General features: G+C 39.4%; 1 protein-coding gene across 3 annotated transcripts in view; it reads left to right on the top strand.

Moving 5' to 3' along the window:
• Positions 1-21,209, top strand: part of thada (THADA, armadillo repeat containing) — a 107,800-nt gene that overhangs the window by 69,781 nt on the left and 16,810 nt on the right. For all 3 annotated transcript variants that reach the window (XM_023328038.1, XM_023328037.1, XM_023328036.1), the window contains 4 exons: positions 2,835-2,938; positions 7,897-7,979; positions 19,314-19,693; positions 20,927-21,051. In XM_023328038.1, coding sequence (XP_023183806.1) covers positions 2,835-2,938; positions 7,897-7,979; positions 19,314-19,693; positions 20,927-21,051 — 692 coding nt within the window. The remainder of the gene's footprint in view (positions 1-2,834; positions 2,939-7,896; positions 7,980-19,313; positions 19,694-20,926; positions 21,052-21,209) is intronic.

The raw sequence follows: 21,209 nt of genomic DNA on the forward strand, positions 1-21,209 counted from the left end.
AATAATTGAAAAATTAGATATTTTCTTCTACAGCATTTCTCTGTGCTCCTGTTTCATTGTCCCTGATTTATTTCAGCTTGATTCAGCCGAGCATCCCCACCCACATGGGGTGTTGTTCTCCTCTCCGTCCTTGGGAGGAGGAGGAGGAACAGGGAGGCATCGCTTTCTATAAATATTTCGTTTTTCACCATGCCGGGCTGGATTGAGCCGGTTGAGCCTCGGCTGCAGGGACTTCCCAGCTCTGGGGATGAGGTGTAGCAGTGGAGGGCAGAGAGGGAGAGCGTGGACACAGGAGGATGAATCAAACCGTTTCATGGGAAGGAGCGCCTCTGTAAACAGAACTTCCTGTCCTGATTGATGTTTGGTGTCAAAAAGTCCAAAAAAACTTGACCTATTCTGCATTAAACAGGATTTGTACATCACCAATCTGATCGTTTTTGGACGTTGCTTCTACTTCTCTTAGTTTTTCTTGGCCTGAATTTGTTTCACATAGATCATCTTGAGTTACATTTCCTGACTGCAGAGTGGCTTAGAAGTGTTCACTTTTGGAAGCAGGTCCAGAAAAAAAAAAAGAAAAACCTCATCGCTGAGTGACAGTGAGAGGAAGAGAGCGTCTCTTGGTGGGGGTGTGAAAGCTTTCGGTGCGAGCCAGTGGGTGTTGTCTGGGCGTGGAGAGGGGACGGGGCGGGCCAGGACTCGGTGGCCATGCTTGGTGCTACGTGGTCGGCCTGGTTTTTCCCCACGTTGCCTTCCCTGCACGGCGTAATGAATGGCTTCCTACTGGTCTGTGGCCGTGGCCCCAGCTTAAAGAGTATACTTACCAAGGCTCAGAATACACACCCCAGCAGGCCGGCCAGCCAGCCAGCCTGTGTCCTTTCCTCTGAACACTCCCAACCACCGGTCCACCTGCTGCAGACTGGCGCAGTTTCTGTTTCACAGCGCTGGTTGAAGTGGGAAGCATTTCCTTTAAAGCACAAGTGGTTTTCTTCTTCTATCTGCAGCATTACAGGGGACTTCTGTAATGCTTTGTTCACTGCAAAAACACATTTGTTGAGAGAGAGAACCGCAGTAGGTCAGGGGTGTCCAATCAGGAAGGTTTAGAGTTCAGGAGACAAACAGAACACCGCAGGACGCTGAGACGAGAACGTCCTCTTCTGACGCACTTATCAAAAATATTCAGTGATAAAATATTATGTGCCAAAATTCCCAGAATTTTGTAGCTGACAGCCATCTTGGTAGGTACTGTAACCAACTGTCATTACAGTTGCTAGGAAGTTGCTATGACAACAATAAACAAGTCACAAGCTTAGAACTACAGTAGCTCACACCTCATTCCTATCAAACTTATAAACAATATAAGTGCATTATAATTATTACTTGATAACAATTTATGACTCTGTCCACCGCTGTGTAATACTAAGATAAATATCAGATATTATATTGACAAACTGGCAAAATTAGCTTAGCTGACGTAGCTTTTATCTGCAGGCTAAGATGAACATGAAGGCTACATGTTTGTTATTACATGTGCTTACTCTGCCGGTCACCAGAACCTCGTTATTCACACAAAGAGTTTGTACTTCCTTTACTAATCACTGACTGTATGCATCCATGGATTTCAGGCTGCGAAGCTAATGCATGGTGTACGCTGAGCAGGTGTTTAATTATCCACGGCTGTGTTCAGGTGACTGCTTGTTAATAATCACAAAATAAATATCAAGCCTGAAAACATATCATAACGGACCGAATGTTATGTTTTAGACGTAATCTCTGTTTTGTTGGCTGGCGGTTACCACGGCAACGGGTGTGCTGTAGCGTATAAAGCCGACAGAAAGAGAGAGATATAGTAAAAATCTACAATTCGTTTTGAGTTGTTCACCTGTACGGCGTTATTTTATCTTTGGTGTGGCGCATTGTCATTCCTGAAAGTTCAATAAATGTTAAAATTGAACTAGTTACTTCAAAGGCAGAGGTAATTTTATTTATATAGCAAATTTTCAGCAACAAGGCAATACAAAGTGCTCAAACTCTGATCCAGAACCGCACGGTATTCTGGGAGATGTAGGCAGAGGAAAAACTTTAGCCGCTCAACCTCACAGCCAGCTAGGCTAGCTGGGTAGCATTAACTAACTCACTCACTCTTTGGTTACCTAGCAACTCACTCACTCTTTGGTTACCTAGCAACGACTTACTATAGCAGCAGTTTAAGATTTTGCCACTGCAGCTTATAACTGGTAAAAAATAAACAACGGTGTGAAGTGAAAATTGTAGATAGGAGGAAAGGCCAACAGCCTTGTGGTATTTCAGATATTTAAAATAAAAAACTAATCAACAATTATTGATATCAACTGACGTTTATATTCTGATTTGTTTGTCAGCTGTATCATCCAGAGATAGATAAATAGATATAGATAAATATATATAAAGATTGATGGATACTGAAAGATGATAAAGTTAGCTAGATATATAAAGAAAGACATATATACATAGACAGACAGACAGAAACAAGCAAAGTAACTTTATTAATCCTTTTTGGATTTTCCCTCAGGGATCTTGTCGTTCCCGTCTTCTTCACGGCACTTTTACATAAACATCAAACCCTTTAAACATTAAATTAAAAAAACATTAACACCCCAATCCTACAGTTACTCAGTTCTTGTTGTACTCCTGTCAGCATAGCAGTTAATCGATAAAACTGATTTATCGCTCAGCTATAGTTTGGTCTGTGGCTGCAGAGCTTGGCGGGTTACGGTTTCTGTTCTGAACCCAGATCACCTTTCTGCTGACCCATTCTTGTGTTGTGAGAGTGAATGTGTGTTTGTCTGTGTGTGCAGGTGCTGTTTCTGCTGCGCTCCTTCCAGGCCGACTCACACAGACCCCTGCCAGCAGGAAGTGGCATCGGAGAGGCCCTCCGTCAGCGCATGTGGCTGGCTTCTAGGTAATCCTAGACACACGCATGCACACGTGTTGGAAACGACGCAGCGATAAGCATCCACTCCCCTCCTCCAGAAGAAAAAGCTCCTTGTTTGTCGTACATCCCCTGGCCGGCCGCGTCTGCTTCATGTCCTGCTGAGGTTTCTATTTCAAAGAGGCCGCCCGCTGACCCGACTGCAGACCTTTCCACCCGGCCGCCCCTCCACCAAAGAGCCTCTCACTGTGGGGCACGGTCGGTCTGGCTGAGGTCAGGCCCAGGTCTCCGGTAGATAACACGCTGCTAGCTTCACTTGATTACTCTGATGAGGCTTTATTAAGATGACGAGGTGAATTCCTGCTGCCTAGAGCGCGCCCGTTTGATCAGGACATTGCAGGTCAAAGGATCTCTGTTTTTGGAAAAAGGAAAACCTCCCAGCTCGTCCAAAACACCACTAATTTGAGGAAGGCCGCCTTCCAGAAAGGATGGACTGCATTGTTTGTCTGGTCTGAGTCAGTGCTGGGCTCTGGACTCACACCGTCTCAGGCTTGTGTCAGGTTGGAGGTTTTTCTGTCTCCAGGATGCTGTCATCCTGTGGTGACTATCATATTTAAACATCTGAGTCGTTTGGATTTCTGTCTGATGACTCAGCCCTCCGGAGCGTTTACTTTGTGCATCATTGTGAAACAGCCTAACGGATGAAGGCTTTTCAACTGCCAAAATTAATACTGATACTGCCATGGTTTTAACCAGAACCAAACATGTAGAAGCAGAATGCAGCTTCTATGCACCACTAATCTGAAACAAACTTCTAGAAAACTGCAAAAGAGCTGAAACACTGAGTTTCTTTAAATCAGGGGTCTCAAACTCATTTAAATTTTTTTAGCAAAAGTCTGAATGTTCTTAAAGGGCCGGTTGTGCCAGAATGAATTGATAAAACCCATTGAACTGTTAAAATATTAATGAATAGATGTTTGTTTCAGCACTCAATGTGTTCCTTAAAATTAAATAATTACTGATCAGTCCCCTGATTGTTTTTGTGTAATGCGATAATGCAGTAGGTCTAATGTGACTTTTTATAAACGTTTCAGATCAGTTGATATCAATAATTGTTGATTAGTTTTTTAAAAAGGAATTGTAAGGAATTTTGCAGTAATGCAGTAGGTCTAATGTGACTTTTTATTAATCGCCATATCAATCACGGACTGTAACTTCACATAAATAAACCTGAAGCAGCAGTCACTTAATCCCAATATTTTTGACCAATTTTGAGAAAGATTTCCACTAAATCAGAAAGAAATGTGGGGATTTGTTGATTTTGTGTGAATTTTGTGGCTTTATGAAAAACTGGAGGAACTTATTCCTCCAGTTTTGAGTATTGAGTCTAGAGGGCCACATAAAAAGCTGTGACGGGCCAAATTTGGTCCCCAAGCCTCGAGTTTAACACATGTAATCTACAGGCTAATCTCATTTCTTTATATTGGTGAAAATGTTCTTGTCCCATTCGCAGAATATTTAACTCAAAATAAGACATTTAGTCCCTGTTGTAAGTCGGAGTTTGGAGTCTAAAGGGCCACATGAAAAGCTAAGGTGGGCCAGATTTGGCCCCTGAGCCTTAACTTTGACACATGTGCTTTAATTCAAGACTAAAACCAACTGCTTACCGTTCGACTCATAATAACTGGAACAATGACCAACATATTTGATGTTTATTGATTTTGAAGATGCCACTTTCTTTCTCAATTGGTGTTTTATTATATTTTAATGTTTTTATGGTGTAAAGTACTTTGAACTGCTTTGTTGCTGAAATGTGCATTACACATAAACTTGCTTCATTCATTAAAATAGGAGCTGCAGATCTCCCATATTTAAAACATACTGACCAGGTTTCAACCAACATATTTTAATTAGCATTTAGAAGAATCGCATCAGAAATTCTAGACACTAACAGGCACCATAGAATTGCACAAAAATCCGTGAGGGACAGCGGAGTCCCAGAGCGAAATCCCATGAAAGAGGTGTTTGGAGCCTTGTGCCAGAAGCCCATTAAAATGCGTCTACGTCGTTTTAAACTGTGTGATTGTGAGCGTGAGTGGGAATAAAAATAGCAACAGGTATTTTGTTCCATATAACACAGTAGGAGTGTAACAGGTAAACCTTTATGGATGCAAACTCGACTAAAAACCCACCTGTTTAGGATTGTATTTGAAATGTAATCAATTACAAATTTATTGATGGAACCTGACTTAATGTCGTGTTTTGATTGTTGATTCTATGTTGCATTATGTTTCTGTGTTTGATATGATGTACAGCACTTTGAAATGCCTTGCTGCTGAAATGTGCTATACAAATAAAATTTGATTTGATTTGATCAGAAAAGGTCGAAAAATTCGGAAAAAGTTCCTCAATTTTTCAAAAAAGTTTTAGCTCTGGCCTCGGGTTGGTTTTGGCTTTTCTGAAAAAGTGTCAATGTGCTGAAGAAGAGATGGAAACACATTTTCAATGTAAACTCTGACATAGCGAACAAGCTGGATTCACTTCAAACCAGTGGATGAAAATGCCTAATTCACTTCTTTTTTCTTTTTTTTTTTACAGTATTTTGAAAGTTTGCTCACAGTTGGTATAAAACACAGATCATGCTTCACACAAACATTTTTAAAAGCTTTATCGTCGTTGCTGATTGCTGGTACTTTAAAATAACTCAAAATTAATCTGACCTTCAGTATGAACTTTCTCATGCTGACTGTTTTGTCTCGTGTTGTGTGTGTGAAGCTTGCAGACGGCGGTGCGGTGTTAATGTCCGGGTGATGACATCATGACGTCAAGCTGACACACTGTATTCTTTGTAGCAGAGCGATCTGGCCTCATTCCTGAAGATCCGCTCTGAACTCTCCACACACAAATAATAACGATGAAAATATACGTCATGATTTTAGGTTAGTTTTTAGTGGAACTCGATAAGCTTTGCCGTGAAGTGGTTATTTAGTGATTTAAAGGAAAAAAAGATGGATTTAATCCTGGATCAGCTTGGGGCAGCTCATGAGACATTCATCTTTTGCCCTTAAGGTTTAAACTGAAATAAAAGTCCATCTTCATCTCTTTCCATCTCTTATCCTGAAATCTTTGGACCCAGTGACAACAGTAACTTTTTTGTCTGGGTCACTACACTTAAATAACCATGACATAAAGATAATGTTCTAATTAGTTCATTTTGTCAGTAATTTCCACTTCCTGTTGGTTCACAGCAACATACCGGCCTGATCTAACTTTTCATTCGAAGTGTAGAAACAGATGCTGCTTTTCTGTGAAATATCATAAAATTCTAGAGTTCGCCTTTTTTTTAAGTAGTGGAAAAGGAGAATAAATTACGTTTATCGTTGCCAAATTGCTCTCCAAACCAAACTGACTCTCTGTGGTCTCTTAAATTTTGAATGAATCACATTTACTGCGAAGATGTTAAATTTCACCAGAAACACGCAGGTCAGATTACTGTCAGAGGTTTTTCAGATCAGTCTCACTGTGCTGACGGAAATGGTTAAAAAGATACCATTTTATCCTCTCTCTGCAACACCTGTAACCTCTACACCGACTTAGAAATTAATTGTTTCTAAGCGTATATCTTACCCAACACAACCTCTCTCAGCTCTTGTTTTGCCTTTGCTTCTAATGTTTTCATTAGGAGTTTTAAACTCGGTGTTTAGATTCAGATCCAATCCATGTTGTGCTGCTGTACTCTTCATTTATGTTGTAGTAATAATTATACATGTTATTTGCCAGTATGATTTCTCTGTTCTATTTTTCTCTCTTTCTGCTGGTGTGGAAGCAGACTTTAGGGTGTTTTTGTCTTTCTTTCTCAGCTCTACTCTTCTCTCGTTTCCCCTACCTTTCTCCCTTTCTTTTCTGTCCCTGTGTCCACTACCTAAAACAATTTCTAATAAAATTTGATATAATTACATACTGTATATACAGTATATATAAAGCATTATAACAAACGCTGTAATTCTCCACTTGTGAAGTAAATCTTTTGAGCCTCATTGTGGCATTCAGAGAACATTTATGAGTACCAACCTGCTGGATAGGACACATTAAAAAATAGGAATAGCTAGCTGAAATGCTAATGTTAGCATGTCTTCACTCTTTTGCTAATAGGACTCCTTGTTAATAAGATTTCCTGACAGATAAAACAATTACAGGATTTGTTGTCCTGCTTTCTAAACTTTATTCTTTACTTGGAGCGTTGTAACATTTATCTGCTGATGTTTCAGCTGCTCTCTGTGAGCTCTTTTAGTTGCACCTAAAGCTGTTTGGGAATATCTCAGACTGAGAATTATTTTTATTTTATATCTGAAGCCAGCAGAAAACAAAATAAACAACACACACAGTCAGAAAGCTGCAGCAGCCCATAGACTCATGTTAAATCACAGTTTTGCAAGCTGAATAGGCCATGATTGTTGGAGATTGTGCAGCTGCTCAATACGATCAACTAACTTTATGCAGACCTACATACAATCTAAACATATACGCCTCCTTGTTCGAGCACCCATTGAAGACATTCTTTTCATTTTAAAAAGAGAAAAGGTAATGGTACATCACTTATAAATTATGTTATCCAACACAGGCACCAAAAACACTGGGAGACGAAGCGTCTCAACATTTAAAAGATTTATAGAGTAGCAAATGCACAGTGACCCAGTTCAGTAGTTGGCCATGAGATGCGAGCCTTTTTCAGAAGAAAATCTTCATCTGTGATCTTAATGGAAACCAGATGATCGAGGCTGGAGGCTGCATTATTATCTGTCTGAATCAATAGTTGGGTCTGGAACACTCAGGCAGTCTTCTCCATGATAAAAGAGATCCTTCATCCAAAACAGTTTGTGTTTTTCCTCCCAACACATTCAAAAGCGCATTCAGTCTCTGAAAGCTGATTTTCATCAACTTTTTATTGGCAGATCAAATGCAGAGCTGTGTGTTTGTCTCATTTTCAGGCTGAATTCCTGTTTGGTGACCAGAGGAGCCTTTTTGGACGTGCTGATGTGTCTTTGTGGGACAAAGGCCAGCCTTCTGGAAGGTAAGTTGTGTTTTAGTAAAAACACACACATTATCCACATGGAACTCATCTTGGTTTTGCTCTGTCAGAATCTGTTGCAATGACTCAAGGAATTAAGATTGTGTATAAAGTCTGATTCACAAAATTGTTGGTCGATTTTCAAAGTGTGAGAGACAATAAAACATCTTGGGTGTAACAGGTTTGGTCGTGCAGAGTGTGTTGTCGAGCCACGCGGCAAAGACAACAGACCACACACGGAATGATTTCACTCACCAACCCTCAGATTTCAGATGGGAAATCTTGCAAAGCCTCTTGAGACTAAACGTGATTTCAGAGTAAACAAACATGGCAGACGAGGAAGAAACAATGGCAATATTTTGTCAAAGAAGCAAAGACATAAACAGATTTGAATGGAGGAAATGCATTACATTCTGCATTGGGCTAAGAATGCATGGTGGTATTTGTTTACATTTTTCATTGTAAAATATAGTCCACTAAATTTTAAAATGTAAACAAAGACGTCTACAATGTCTGCTGGACTTTCAGGTGTTTTGATAGCGTTTATTCTCAATTCTCCTCACTTAGCTTTCTGATTGGCTACACGCCACATGCAACAGGCTGCACACATTACAATATCCCAGATATTAGATTGGAGCGGTCCCAATGTCCATCCGAGAAAACCAGATCATTCTTAACGCATGGCAGGAATTTCTCCTAAGATCATCTTAAGAGCCGTTTCGATAATCGCAGCATCCTTAAGTTTGTTAGAAGGGAAAATCAGGACAAAAATTGTCATAAAAATCTTGCCGTGTGAATTAGGCTTTACTAGTTTCTGAAATCATCATACTTGTCTGTTAGACTCCAACAACCATGTCTCACTATGTCTACCGATGCGTAAATACATTGAGATCCTTCAGTGTGATCAGCTGATTCACCATTTCCTTTACATGTCTCTGATTTTCTTTTTTTTTTTTTTATCCTCGCAATTGAAATTTGCTGTAGCTGTGTATTTATTAAAGTATTTTGCAAAGACTGTAGAGTCAAAGAGAGAAAATAAATCCTATTCACCACCTCAAAACAGAATATTTCAAAAGGATCTATTATGCAAAAATTTACATTTTACACGTTTTCGTACTTCCATGTCTAGAAACAGCCCACAACGTTTTGTTACTTTTTGGGGGGAAATAATGAAAACGATTCCCAAAATCAAACAGAATGTAACAAATCAGCAGGCGCTGCACCGTTACCTAGCAACCCTAGTCCAGCCCAGCCCTGTTACCTAGCAACCCAAGTTGAGTTCCAGAACATTTGGGCAGCTGGTTTTACAGCTGAATGCCTGTGTAAGGAATGCTGGAAAAGACCAGGGTTTAGTGATTGACTTACCTTTCAGAAGAGATGTTTGTATAATGTTCAAAGAAGGTTATATAATTGCACATCTGTTTGCAGCCATTGTAACGTGTCAGTGTAAACTTTGAGTTGGGTCGCGTGGCCCAGCAGCAGGTTATTTGGATTTAAAGATTTAAAACAGCTCGTTCTGGAAAGAGCTCAATATAGAGACTAAAATCTCATTATCTAAGAATGATTTTGTGCAAAACGAACATGTTTTGTATAGCCCATAGACCAATCCTCACCTGTTCAAGGAAGCATAAGAGTTGGATTTAAGGTAGTTTCCACTCCTTTAGGATTGACTGTCATTTCTGTTACTGAGTGCTACTTTACCTGATCATTTACGCTCTGTGATCTCTCCATTCGCCCTGAATTTTACTCTAAATTTGCTGCTTCGGCCTTGCTGAGAGCCAAAACCTTCCCAATGGGTTTGGTAATCCAGAGAAGCCCCACGTCTGCGCCTGTGTGTCCGGCTGTGTGCACTCGCCAAACTCTGGGGGTCCCTGCTGCGAAGAAATGTGAAACCAAAGGTGGGCGTATCATCTGACAGATGGCGGGTTTGGGCTTATGACCCAGTTTATGGAGGACTGGTGTACTGCGGAGGGGAGGGAGGCTCGTGTTTTTTAGTCGGCCATGTGCCGAGCACATGTTCTGTCTTGACAGTCGAAGCAGAGAGGAATTCTGGAAATGAGGATGAAAACTCTTCCTGGCTCGTTTGGTCCTGCTCCTTACATAAGAGAGACCCAATAGGACCGGGGTTCCTCTGATGCCTCCATCTTGTTAAATATCCCAAAGCAGTTTTCAGAGGTTTCATCTGTTGTTCTTTTCCTTTTATGTACATAAAACTAAATTTATTTTCTTTATAAATTTGCTGCTTTGTTTAGGATAATTTCCCCTGCCAATTACCTTGACAAAAGTCAAACTTAAGTTTTCTGAACTTTGGACAGATATTTGACTCTAGAAACAGTTTTCTTACTCTGCATTATATGGTATGTTTGTGTTTGTTTTATAACTTGGTGAGTTTGTCTTCTGGTGTGTATGAATGAAAATAAGTTTAATATCTTTTGTCTTTTTGAAAATGCTAGCCATTAGCATTTATATGGCTTTTCCGTAAACATTAGCATTTACTCTGCTAGCATTAGCTAGCACTCTGGTTTTTATATAAAACAAGTCATATTTCAGTGTTTTTCTTATTAATCTACTGGTAGTTTTAACATCTAAAGAAGGGAAATCGAATGTTCATTCCCACTGGCCATGTTCAGTCGATTTAGTCAAACTTGTTTGTTTGTCTAGAAAGTCTGGTTTATTTGGATGTGAATATGTAATCTAACTCTGATGTGGACCAAAAATGTGAACTCTGGTCTGCCTACAAACCTCTTTCTCGGTTCGGTTGACGTAAACTGGTGCTGTTCGAATGCATATGTGAATGCAAAGTGGACCAGAGAAAGTGGACTAAAGTGCAGGGCATTCTGGGTAATACAACCAAAACAAACGTGCGAGTCCAGCGCTAGCAGGAGAAATGACTCATGGTCTGTCAACCAAAGACAAAAGAGAAATGCTCCAACCACTAAAATCTGACGCCAGTCTTTTTTTTTTTTTACATTATGCGAAGAAAGAAGTTGTACTGATTTCTTCAGAGGTTTTCATGTTGTTTCCTCCTGTAGTTCTTGGTGCAGCGCCCCCACAGGCGAGGAGGGAACAGGTTTTTCCAACGGTTTGGTTCATTTGATCCAGTGCATTGTGGAAAAAACCCAAAACACTGAAAATGTATCAAATGTGGCAATTTTGGTTCCCAGTCAAACAAGTGTGACAACATCCTTAAAGGTTCAGCTCTGAAACTTTTGGAAATGATTGTTCAAAGAACATTTCATCGCAAAATAAAAAAACAAACAAAATTACGGACAATGCTCCACGTCTTCTTCATGAGTCTGTCATACAAAATTCTTCAGTCAGAGGCTTCTTCAATTCCTCTGTAATACATGCTGCTACAGGAGATCCTTCCTTCTGACAGCCATCATTATCTGCATCAACCTTTTGAAAAATCTTGAACAATATGAGTTTCAACACTATTTAATTTCCCTTTTTGCTAACTGAGGCCTGCAGAGTCAGAGTTGAATTTCTTAGTTTTCTCTCAGCATTGTACTTTTGACCCTGGGGTGAATTTGCTGGAACATCTACTTCTGGAAAGATTGGAAACTGTCTTTCCAATATTTTGCATTTGTAAGTAATCTAGCTCTCTAGATTAATGGAGTTAAAATTGTTTGGTTATATATTTAGAGACTGATTGCTACATTCCTTCTTAAAACCTAAAATGAAGATTTGGTTGAAAACAACTAAATATGTGATTTGTGCAGATACTTGTAGTTTTCTTTTCTTTTTATTGCACTGTTTTCACAATATCAGGCATAACAACCCAAGTACTCCAGTAAATGCAATAGAGATGTTGAATTAACTGTATTTTAGTTTAAAAAACAATCTGGAACTAATTATAAAATATTAAAAATGTAGATAAATTCCATCAATCTGTAAGAACAGCCGGTTTAAAGAGATAAAGGTGAACTTGACAGAAGCGAGTCCTTAAATCTAAATTACCAGCAGCGGAGTGGGATTTAATATGTAAAAGACAGATTGTTCCAGAGACTGGGAGCAGCTGGGGAAGTTCATATAAAAGCAGCAGGATCTTAGGACTGCCTGGCACTGAGGTCGGAGAGGTGAACAATCCTCTTTTTCAATATGACTTCTTTTTATTCCCCCTCTAACTGGCTCCTTGTGTTAAAGTAGGAACTTTGCATTTAACAGCCAGTTCTTCTGGAGTCTGAACACAGGTCTCTGTGCGCTGCTCTTTGATCCATGCAGACACATTTAAAAAAATAAAATAAAACTCCCCTGCCGTCTATTGCTTCATCTCTACCTCTGCCAATCTATCCTTTCTTTGCTTTCCAGACACACCAGTAAAATAAGCTGAAAGGTTTGCTTTGAGGGGAAAAGAGAGGAGGAATTGGGGCAAGAAAAAAAACAAAAAAGCATATAAAAACTCGAGCAAGTTGGCTGAAATTTATCATTCCAAAACCGGGTCAATAAATGAAAACTGCTTCATTGTAGACTCTTCTGTTTGTGCTAAATTTTTGCAACTATTCTAAAAGCAAATAAGACTCAGAGATTAAAGCAGTGCCAGCCATGTCCTGGATTAAAGATGCCATTAGTTTCCACATTTAACATATAATAGGCATCCAGAATCAATTACCCCACGATGCTTTTCCATCTGCATTAGGTAATAACACTCTGAATGAAACCCTAAGACCTTTTCCCGTCACTGTGAGTGTGCAACATGTGAGTTTTATCCAAACAGGCCTGGAGGAAAAAAATTTAAAAAGTATCCATAGACAGCTTTCAACTTCGCTTTTCCATAATTAGTCTTCCAGTAACATTAGAGCGTACGATTGATGTTCCTTCCTGACAGCTTGGTAAGCCATCTAAATCCAAATGTGGATGCTTGCACCCATTTCAAATTAAGATGTACTTCTTCTTTCAAGAGGGATTACGCTCAAACCGCTGGAATCCAGCGTCAAGATGGATAAACGTATTCCCAAATCTGCAGGTTGCACCCTCTTGGAGCAGCGCTTACGTCTGTACTGATAATTAACAACTCAACGCTTTGTAAGACAAACAAGTCTGGCTCAAATGAAAATATATGGAATCCAGTTTGGTCCTGTTTCAATTAAAACCAGTCCAATTCATTCAAATGCAATCATACAGTCAGATGCAGATCCAGTTACGTACTGTTCTATGCAATTTTAAGATGCAGTTGACAAAAATCTATCCACTATTTTTGTCATTTTGAGCCAAAATAGGAAGGGAATAACTTTATTTTGACAAAAAGAAACCTCCAGGAGAACCAAACAGAATCTTTTCTGTGGAGAAAAATAAAAACACACTGTGTTAATAAAGTTTTTCTCTAACAAGGGCAAGATGCAGCTAAACTCAGACACATGAGCCAGGAATACATCTTATAAAAAGTAAAACGAGGAGTACACAACGTTAAATGGACCAGTCACTTTCTCTAAGAAGAAGACACTATTAAACGTTTTATGACTCGGCCAAGTTTACTTCCCATAGGAACACAAAGAAACAGCTAACAAAGTTTTAATGGTAGCGATAGCTTTGTTAATAATTTTGTCTAGAAAGGAGACAGCTAAACATCACAGCCCAGAACCAGGAGTTACTTTGCAGTCAAAAACACACAAAGAAAACGCATTTTAATACGCATTTCCTGTCTTTATTTTTTCACAAGAAAAGAGACACGGCTAAACAGAGATGCATCAGACCAGCTGTACTTTTAGTTGGAAAGAAAACCAGAGGATGGGAAGTTAAAGAAATTTATATTTCCATCAATTTGTATTTTCTATGGGGAAGAAATCTGGAGCAGTAGCATCTTCAGCGCCTTCGTCTTGGAAGGAAGTTTAGTATTTAACTGTTTCTTTGGAAAATGAAGAACACACAATTATAATCATTGGCTGCATCCAGCTAAACACAGCAACACGGAGCCAGTAGTACTTTCTATACTAAAAAATATATGAAGAGTGCGCAAAATTGGTAACAGCTGTATTTCCATTAACTATAAAATTGTCCAATTTGAAATCAGAAAAACAAACTTGCTTAATGAAAACACAATTAAAAAAATTCTCAGTTTTTGATAAAAACGTTTTTTTGCGTTAGGATCAAGTGGTTTTTCATCCGTATCGAAATCCTTTTTTGTGTCACGAGTCACATGGTCAACAACCGGATGTTACTACTGGCAGAAACGTTGAAGAAGACGACAGGAAGTGGTAGGAGGAGGATGTTTTTTTTATTATTATTATTTTTCACCAGAGCCCTCACAGCATCACACAGTTCACAAAACGTTGTGTGTCATATAGACGTATGATTCAATACGTCTGTAAAATGGCCGACTACAATTTCCCCAAATCGCCATATACGTAGCTGCTCTTCTCGCTCCAACACCTGAATAAGACGCTAGCTTCTCCTCTGATTCGCTGAATTATGAAGATAATCTCTTGTAACTATTTACATCAGTCGCTGCCATAATTTTTAATGACCCATTTCGTGAACAAGCTTATTCATATGTGGTTTTAATTTTATTTTTCATTTAATGGAAACACTCCAATTACGAAATTGTGGGTTTTTTCCCATATTAGCAGAATATCGACAAAAATTTGTTTACATTTGTAATGGAAATGCAGATTCTGAAGCCAGAAGTACTTTCTATGAAGAAGCGAAACAAAGAGCACTTAATGGTAGCAATAACTCAAGTAATACATAAATGGATTCTAGCAGGGGAAAGTGAGATGGTGAGAAAATGTGTCATTATAAAGTTTTTCACTAGGACACTGTAAAACTCTGGCTTCATAGGAGACTTATCACTTTCCCATTTGTCTAGTTCATGCTCACACACATGTAGATGCGTGCTCGGCGTGTCTGGGTTTTTTTTCACAGTTTGGGTGACGACGATGGAAGCTGATGGGAAATCCAGCTGCTTGGTTGCGTGTGAGAAGTTCAACCTCAACACAGCAAAGTGTCCCAGCTTTTTGCCGCTTGTCGGCAGCGCGAATAAAGATGTAGCGCAGTTATTAGGGTTTGTGGTGCCTTTTTTTCCTTTGCTTTCCTTACTAATACCTTCATCATATTCAGCTCTGAGTTGCGTAACAAGCTGCTTCAGAGTGACATGAACCTTTTTGAACAGTTTGCAGGTGAAACTGGGTTCACCTTTCTTCTTCTGTCCATCCAAACAGATGATGATGAGTAACATCTTCTCTTGAGATCACCAAAAACCTTAACTTTATTTAAACCAGATGTTGGGGTTACATTTAGTTTAAATATTTGACCTCTGCCTCAGTGGACCATCAAAGATGACCCACAGTTTCTTTTCTGCTTCTGAAAAACGGTTCTTCGTGGGAAATAGTTTCCTTTCCTTAATGTCGGATTTGTGCGTTTGTTGTTTTTCTTTGCTGCCAGAGTCGGAACAGAAAGCAGAAGTTCTGCTTGCATTCGCAGAGAATTACAAACACGGTTTGCCTCTTTCAAGGTTTGAGTTTCATGCTGTAAACTAGAAGCACAGGGGAAATCAGCATAACCACAGGCTGTTATTAACGGCTGGCTTGGCTGTGTTCTCCGTTTTCATCAGTCTTCTCGTGATTAGGTTCAACAAAAAAGTGGGGGAGAACAGTTTGGGTGTTCCTCCTCGAGGGAAAAGTGTTAAATTGCAGTTTCTCCATAAACGTTTTTGTACTTTTTGCAGAGCTAAAAGGAAAAAAAAAAACTTCCCAAAAACCATGTTTCACTTGAGATGTTGCAATTATCTGTTCAGATCCTGTTTGGACCTGCTGGTACAATCCACCATGCATTCTTAGCCCAATGAAGGATGTAATGCATTTCCTCCATTCAAATCTGTTCACGTTTTGCCTCCTAGATGTGTGAGATCAGAGGTCACTTCATTAAATACATATGCAGTTTTAAAATATCCCAGTGGGATAAGGAAGGGGCGCTGGTGCCTATCTCCACCTGTCAATGGGCGGGGTCACCCTGGACAGGTCGCCAGTCAACACAGAGACAAATAGGACAAACAACCATTCACGCTCACACTCACACCTAGGGAGAATTTACAGAGACCAATTAACCTGACAGTCATGGTTTTGGACTGTGGGAGGAAGCCGGAGTACCTGGGGAGAACCCACCATGCACAAGAAGAACATGCAAACTCCGTGCAGAAAGACAGTCAAGTTTTCCAGAGTCCTGCTAATGACCTCATTATTTCACTCAGGTGTGTTGAAGTAGAGATACACATACCTGCAGTTTCTGTTAACGTGTCATACTTTTTTTAATTGTAAAAAAAACTAGTTTGGGAAAAAAATATTTTGCCTGATTTTGTTATTTTTTGTTACTTTTATGAATTATTGTGATTTTGATCCTTAAAATACCAAAACGTCTACTTAACTTTTTACTTTGGTCCATCTGATGTCATTTTTAAACATTAAATGATTGATAATTTGATCAGCACTTGTGTAGACAATACTTTACTCTTGTTGTTTTGTTTTAGGCTACTTTTTACTTTGCCCACCTCTGCCAAACATTTATTTAACATGCAATCTTAGCACCAGAAGGGTATGTCTGTTTCAAAACTACCAGGTAACAGATTACTAAAATCATAAAGCCACTTTTATCACTTAATAAAGGCAAATCTTGTAGCGTTTTACATAACAGACCCTATCTACTGTGCATGTATCTCTTTTTAGCGGTGTGTTAACGTATAACACTGAGTAATTCCCTATTGTCTCCCTTCATCACCTTTAATAGCTTTGCATTCTTCACATGTTCTCAAAAGAAAATCCAAAATAATCAACTCCTGGTGTATTTGAGTGTGGGTTTGGAGCTGCTGCGGTTTTTCACCTGTGGATGGATTTAAACAAACGCAGCTGTGGGAGAACAATGACTATTTATGAACCCGGATGAAAAATGGTGCACAAGTTCACTGGAACGCATTTCATTAGTGAAGGAAGTAATTCCTCCCTCCTCTACTGTCCACCTTAACAAAGACTTCATAAAAACAAGTTTACCGTTTTATTCTGAATTTAATTTAAGTTTTATAGTTTCAGTTCTTATTTTTATTCCGCTTTTGGTTTCTTTAAGAGGAACATTTATGGTCTTAAAATTAATGAGGATGCCAGAGTGTGCTTATTGCTGTTTGGCTCATATCTTCTTCTTTGCAGTTTTTGATCCAACTCTGTAAACACATCCAAAAATTAAATTTAACAGATTATATGTTAATCAGTAATCATTTGCTAGTACCTTTAATAGAGATGCATCATATAGTGTTTATGAAATATGCCACAGAAACTGCAATGGGATTTTGGTCAAATAAGTCAGGAAACCGATCCGTTTGGAGCCCCATTGCTTCAAAACTGAAAGTGAAGTTTGTTTTTAACATTTCCTTCATAAAATATTACATGTGCCTAAATACATACTATAACGGCCACCAAAAAGTTCTTCTAACTGTTCAGATATGTATCACGAAAGGACTATTTAAATTCTGCTTTTCCCCCTGAGCCTTAAAAATGGCGGGAATCACCATAGCAACTAGTGACTAAGCATTTTTTTAAATAGTTTCTTACTCCGAGGAACCTTTCTGTCACATACTAATTCATCTTCAGCTTAATTACCAACTATTAATTAGTATCTTTCATTGATATGGATTTTTCTGTTGGTTGTTGGGTGAAGTAAATGGAATTAATTGAGACAATAACCACAAAGTTGTGTCAAGCTAACAGCATTAGCGTTCTTCTGTACTGTTGGTTTCTTTCCAATGCGCCTTTCCCTCAGTCGTCATTCTCTCTTCTTCGCGGCTGCCATTATTGTGTCCTTAAACCTCTATAATAATCATTAAGCTTTGCTTATTTGGTCTCCAAATCCGCTTTGAGAATCAGGTTCTACAGTAACTCTGCCCGTCTCCACGCTAACGCAGAACATCTCCGGATGAATGCGGCATTTCCCGCTCTTTGGTCAGGGTCCATTTTGAGTGGGGCAGATAGAGTTGCACTAGATTTCATAAGCCGTGTGTGTGTGTGTGTGTGTGTGTGTGGGGGGGTGTTTAAACTAATTGAGCTGGCTGTTAAACCCGGGTCTCTGCAGTCCTGAAGACTTTCTGCAGGGTGGGGTGAAGCTTTAGTTCGGCATTAAGTTTCTCCTTAGCTGACTTGCCACTGGAATATACTTAATGGAAGTGCACACTCAAGTGTGTGTGGGCATCTTGAGTGTGTGATCACAGGTCCCAGGGTTGGAACAACTCTGGACCTTTCCTATAAACAAATAGAAAGGAGCAGAAGATACTCTTGAGTTGGTCTGTGGTTTACCTCACAAACTTGTCTTAATTTGTGATTTTGTTTTTTTCTTTTGTCAAAAATAGTGGACTAAATTTAAATAAATATCATTTATATGCAAAAGCCAGTGAAAGAAATGTTCTGGTGCAAATTCTTAATGTTTATAGTTCAGGTTTGGCCAGTTTTTTAAATATAATTGCAAAATATGACGATAGATGGATGAATGCAAAAAGGAGTTTGTCCTTGACTGCGTCTAGGAAAATGACGTGGTTAATGTCATAAGCAATGGGTTAGGGGCACTTTCCATGGTAAAAACAAAAACACAGAAGACTTCCCAAAGATAATATCAGTAGTAGCACCATAAATGTCTATAAAAGTGACTCAGCTGTAAATAGAAACAGAATGGTGTACTTTCTGTTAAAAAAACACAGAAGACTTCCCAAAGACTGTCCATAACAGACACAACTGAGAAAAATAGCACTGAGCCAGGTGTACTTTCAATGGCCAAAAACATGAAGAGTTCACAAAAACAATACCATCAGTAAAACCATTAATAGAGAAGTCTAAAAAGTCATACAACTAGAGGAAAAACACTGAATAAGGTGTACTTTCAATGGTAACAAACATAGTTCATGCAAATATTAGTAGTAACAACATAAATTACTATGTGCATGAAAGAGACACGACTGAAAGAAAGAATACAAATATAGCCTTCAAATTTAAAGACACTAATGTAAGCCCTGGGTCAGGTGTTCACTTTCCAGTATTGAAGAACAAAGAGAGACCTCTGTTAATTCAGTTTATTGAAAATGATTCTTTAATGGATGGTAGCAAAATCAAATAGAGTGGGGAAAATTGATCTTTATGTTTTGCAGCAGCAGCCTATAGATGCTAGTCCAGCTACTAGCGGAAAACCCTTAAACCAAATCCTAAAATAGATCAAAATAAATCTTTATACCTTCATATCACTATCAAGCTCATCTAAAACTGATGTTTTATCTTCCTCACTTGTCACAAGTACATTTACCTACTGCTTTGAATTTATTCCAAAGCTGTCACCTTCATTGTTGGCTAACGTCGACCTTTGTGTGGTTCTCAGATTCAGAGGTCAGCGCTCTTCGTCAGACGACCCTTTCCATCCTCACGGTCTCTGAACTGTTGACCTCCGACTCTTCCTTGGCTCCGCTTGTCCCCGGCAACACGCAGTACTTGCTCAGCCTCGCCCAGGTGAGCCTCAGTGCGAGTGTGGACTGTCCTGACCTGTGGAGAGGCGTTGAGCAGAGACAGCAGCTTCTGGACAGTCTGCTACGTAGCCCGCTTTATGAGGTGAGGGAGCTAGCATTGGAGGGTATCCTGAGGAAGCTACATGAAGGGGAGGGGGACGAAGCCAAGAGGAGGCCTCTGTGGCTCAATGAGACCACCGTGTCCGACCTGACCAACATGGCCGTTCAAGAGCGACACCAGCAGTGTTTAGCAAAGGTGAGACACACACAATCACACAAAAGCACTAGTGTGTTTCTGGTGTGTCTGTAGCTACGTTTCCATTCATTTGGCATGTGAATTTTGAGCAAACTTTTAAAATGTCTCAAAAAAGTAAAAAAATTAAAACAGAAATTAGGCATGTTTTCTGTCTGATTTTTATGTTTCTCATGGCTGGACAATAAATATAGTCATAGACATGTGATCAATATCAACAGATAATAATACATTTGAGAGAATATTCAATAATTTCACTGGGTTTGGGTGGCTAAATCCAGAATTTATGGGTGGAAACAACTAACTTGCCAGGCAACTCTTTGGTTACCTAGCAACTCACTCACTCACTCTTTAGTTACCTAGCAACAACCTGTTGAGTAACTGGCGCAGCAGCAGTTTAAGGTTTTGCCTCTATGGCTCATAACTGAGCTTAAAAATGAAAAACAATGCCATGGAGATAAAACTGTGGATAAAAGAGAAAAAGTCACGCCATCAGTTGGGTGGTATTTCAGATATTTAAAAAAGAAAACTAATCAATAATTTTTGATATGAAACTGTTGTATTGTGATACGTTTTTCAGCCATATTGTGATTTGTCTTTTAGCCATGTTGTCTTCCTAACGAGGAAGTAGAGACTGGAAACTGACATGGGCCACACATTTAGGAAAACTTTCAAACTTGAGATTTGGACATGGAGTTTAATGCCTCTGGTAAGGCACAGACCCTGCAGTGGATGGGAGCGTTGTACCACTCCCATCCCAGGCTAGAGTGCTTCTCCTTGGCCACTCTCAGGAGTGACAGCTCCCCTCCTTAATGGACCCACCATTGGATGGGAAAGTTTGCTATGTTGGAATTTATTCTGCAAAATGTGTTTCCATCTCCTTTTTAATGTTTCCTGTTTCTCTGAACCCCCCTTAGGCAAGCATGAAATTGAGGAAATAATTTTGAATTTTTCCATTTCCATCAACATTTTCTAAAGTGACACTTCAAAATACACATAAAAATATTGATGGAAACAATACTTCTCTTTGTAGGTTTCCTTTTTAGCTCATTTAATGGGAAATGGCCTGCAAATACTTCCACCGTGAGTTAACCTGCACCCACTCTCTCTTTCCAGGTCTGCACTCCAGAATGCTGCAGGAATGTTTGCTCAGCAGAAAAAGGAAAACTAAAATAGCTAGAGCTGGAAAAAAAAGACAAGTAGCTGACTTTCTCTTCCTCCCTCTGCTCCTCTCAGGTCCTGCAGGTGTTGTGTGTGTTGGGCTCCAGCGGTGAGCTCTTGTGGAAGGACGGTGAAAAGACTTTATCCCAGAAGGAGGTTCTGATCCATCTACTTACTCTGTCTGAGAACTTTACTCACAGGTTGGTAAAAAATCCTCTGTTCTGACCATAAGAACAGAGGATTCTTATCCTCTGTCTGAATTTGACGTCTTGTTCAGCCCAAAGTTTATTACTAATCTGTTAAATGTAGTAGCTTAAAGACACAGGAGAAGAAACGTTGGCCTACATTTGTCCTGCTG

This window comes from Xiphophorus maculatus, chromosome 22 (assembly GCF_002775205.1).
Source record: "Xiphophorus maculatus strain JP 163 A chromosome 22, X_maculatus-5.0-male, whole genome shotgun sequence".
In the NCBI taxonomy this organism is placed as follows: Eukaryota; Metazoa; Chordata; class Actinopteri; order Cyprinodontiformes; family Poeciliidae; genus Xiphophorus; species Xiphophorus maculatus.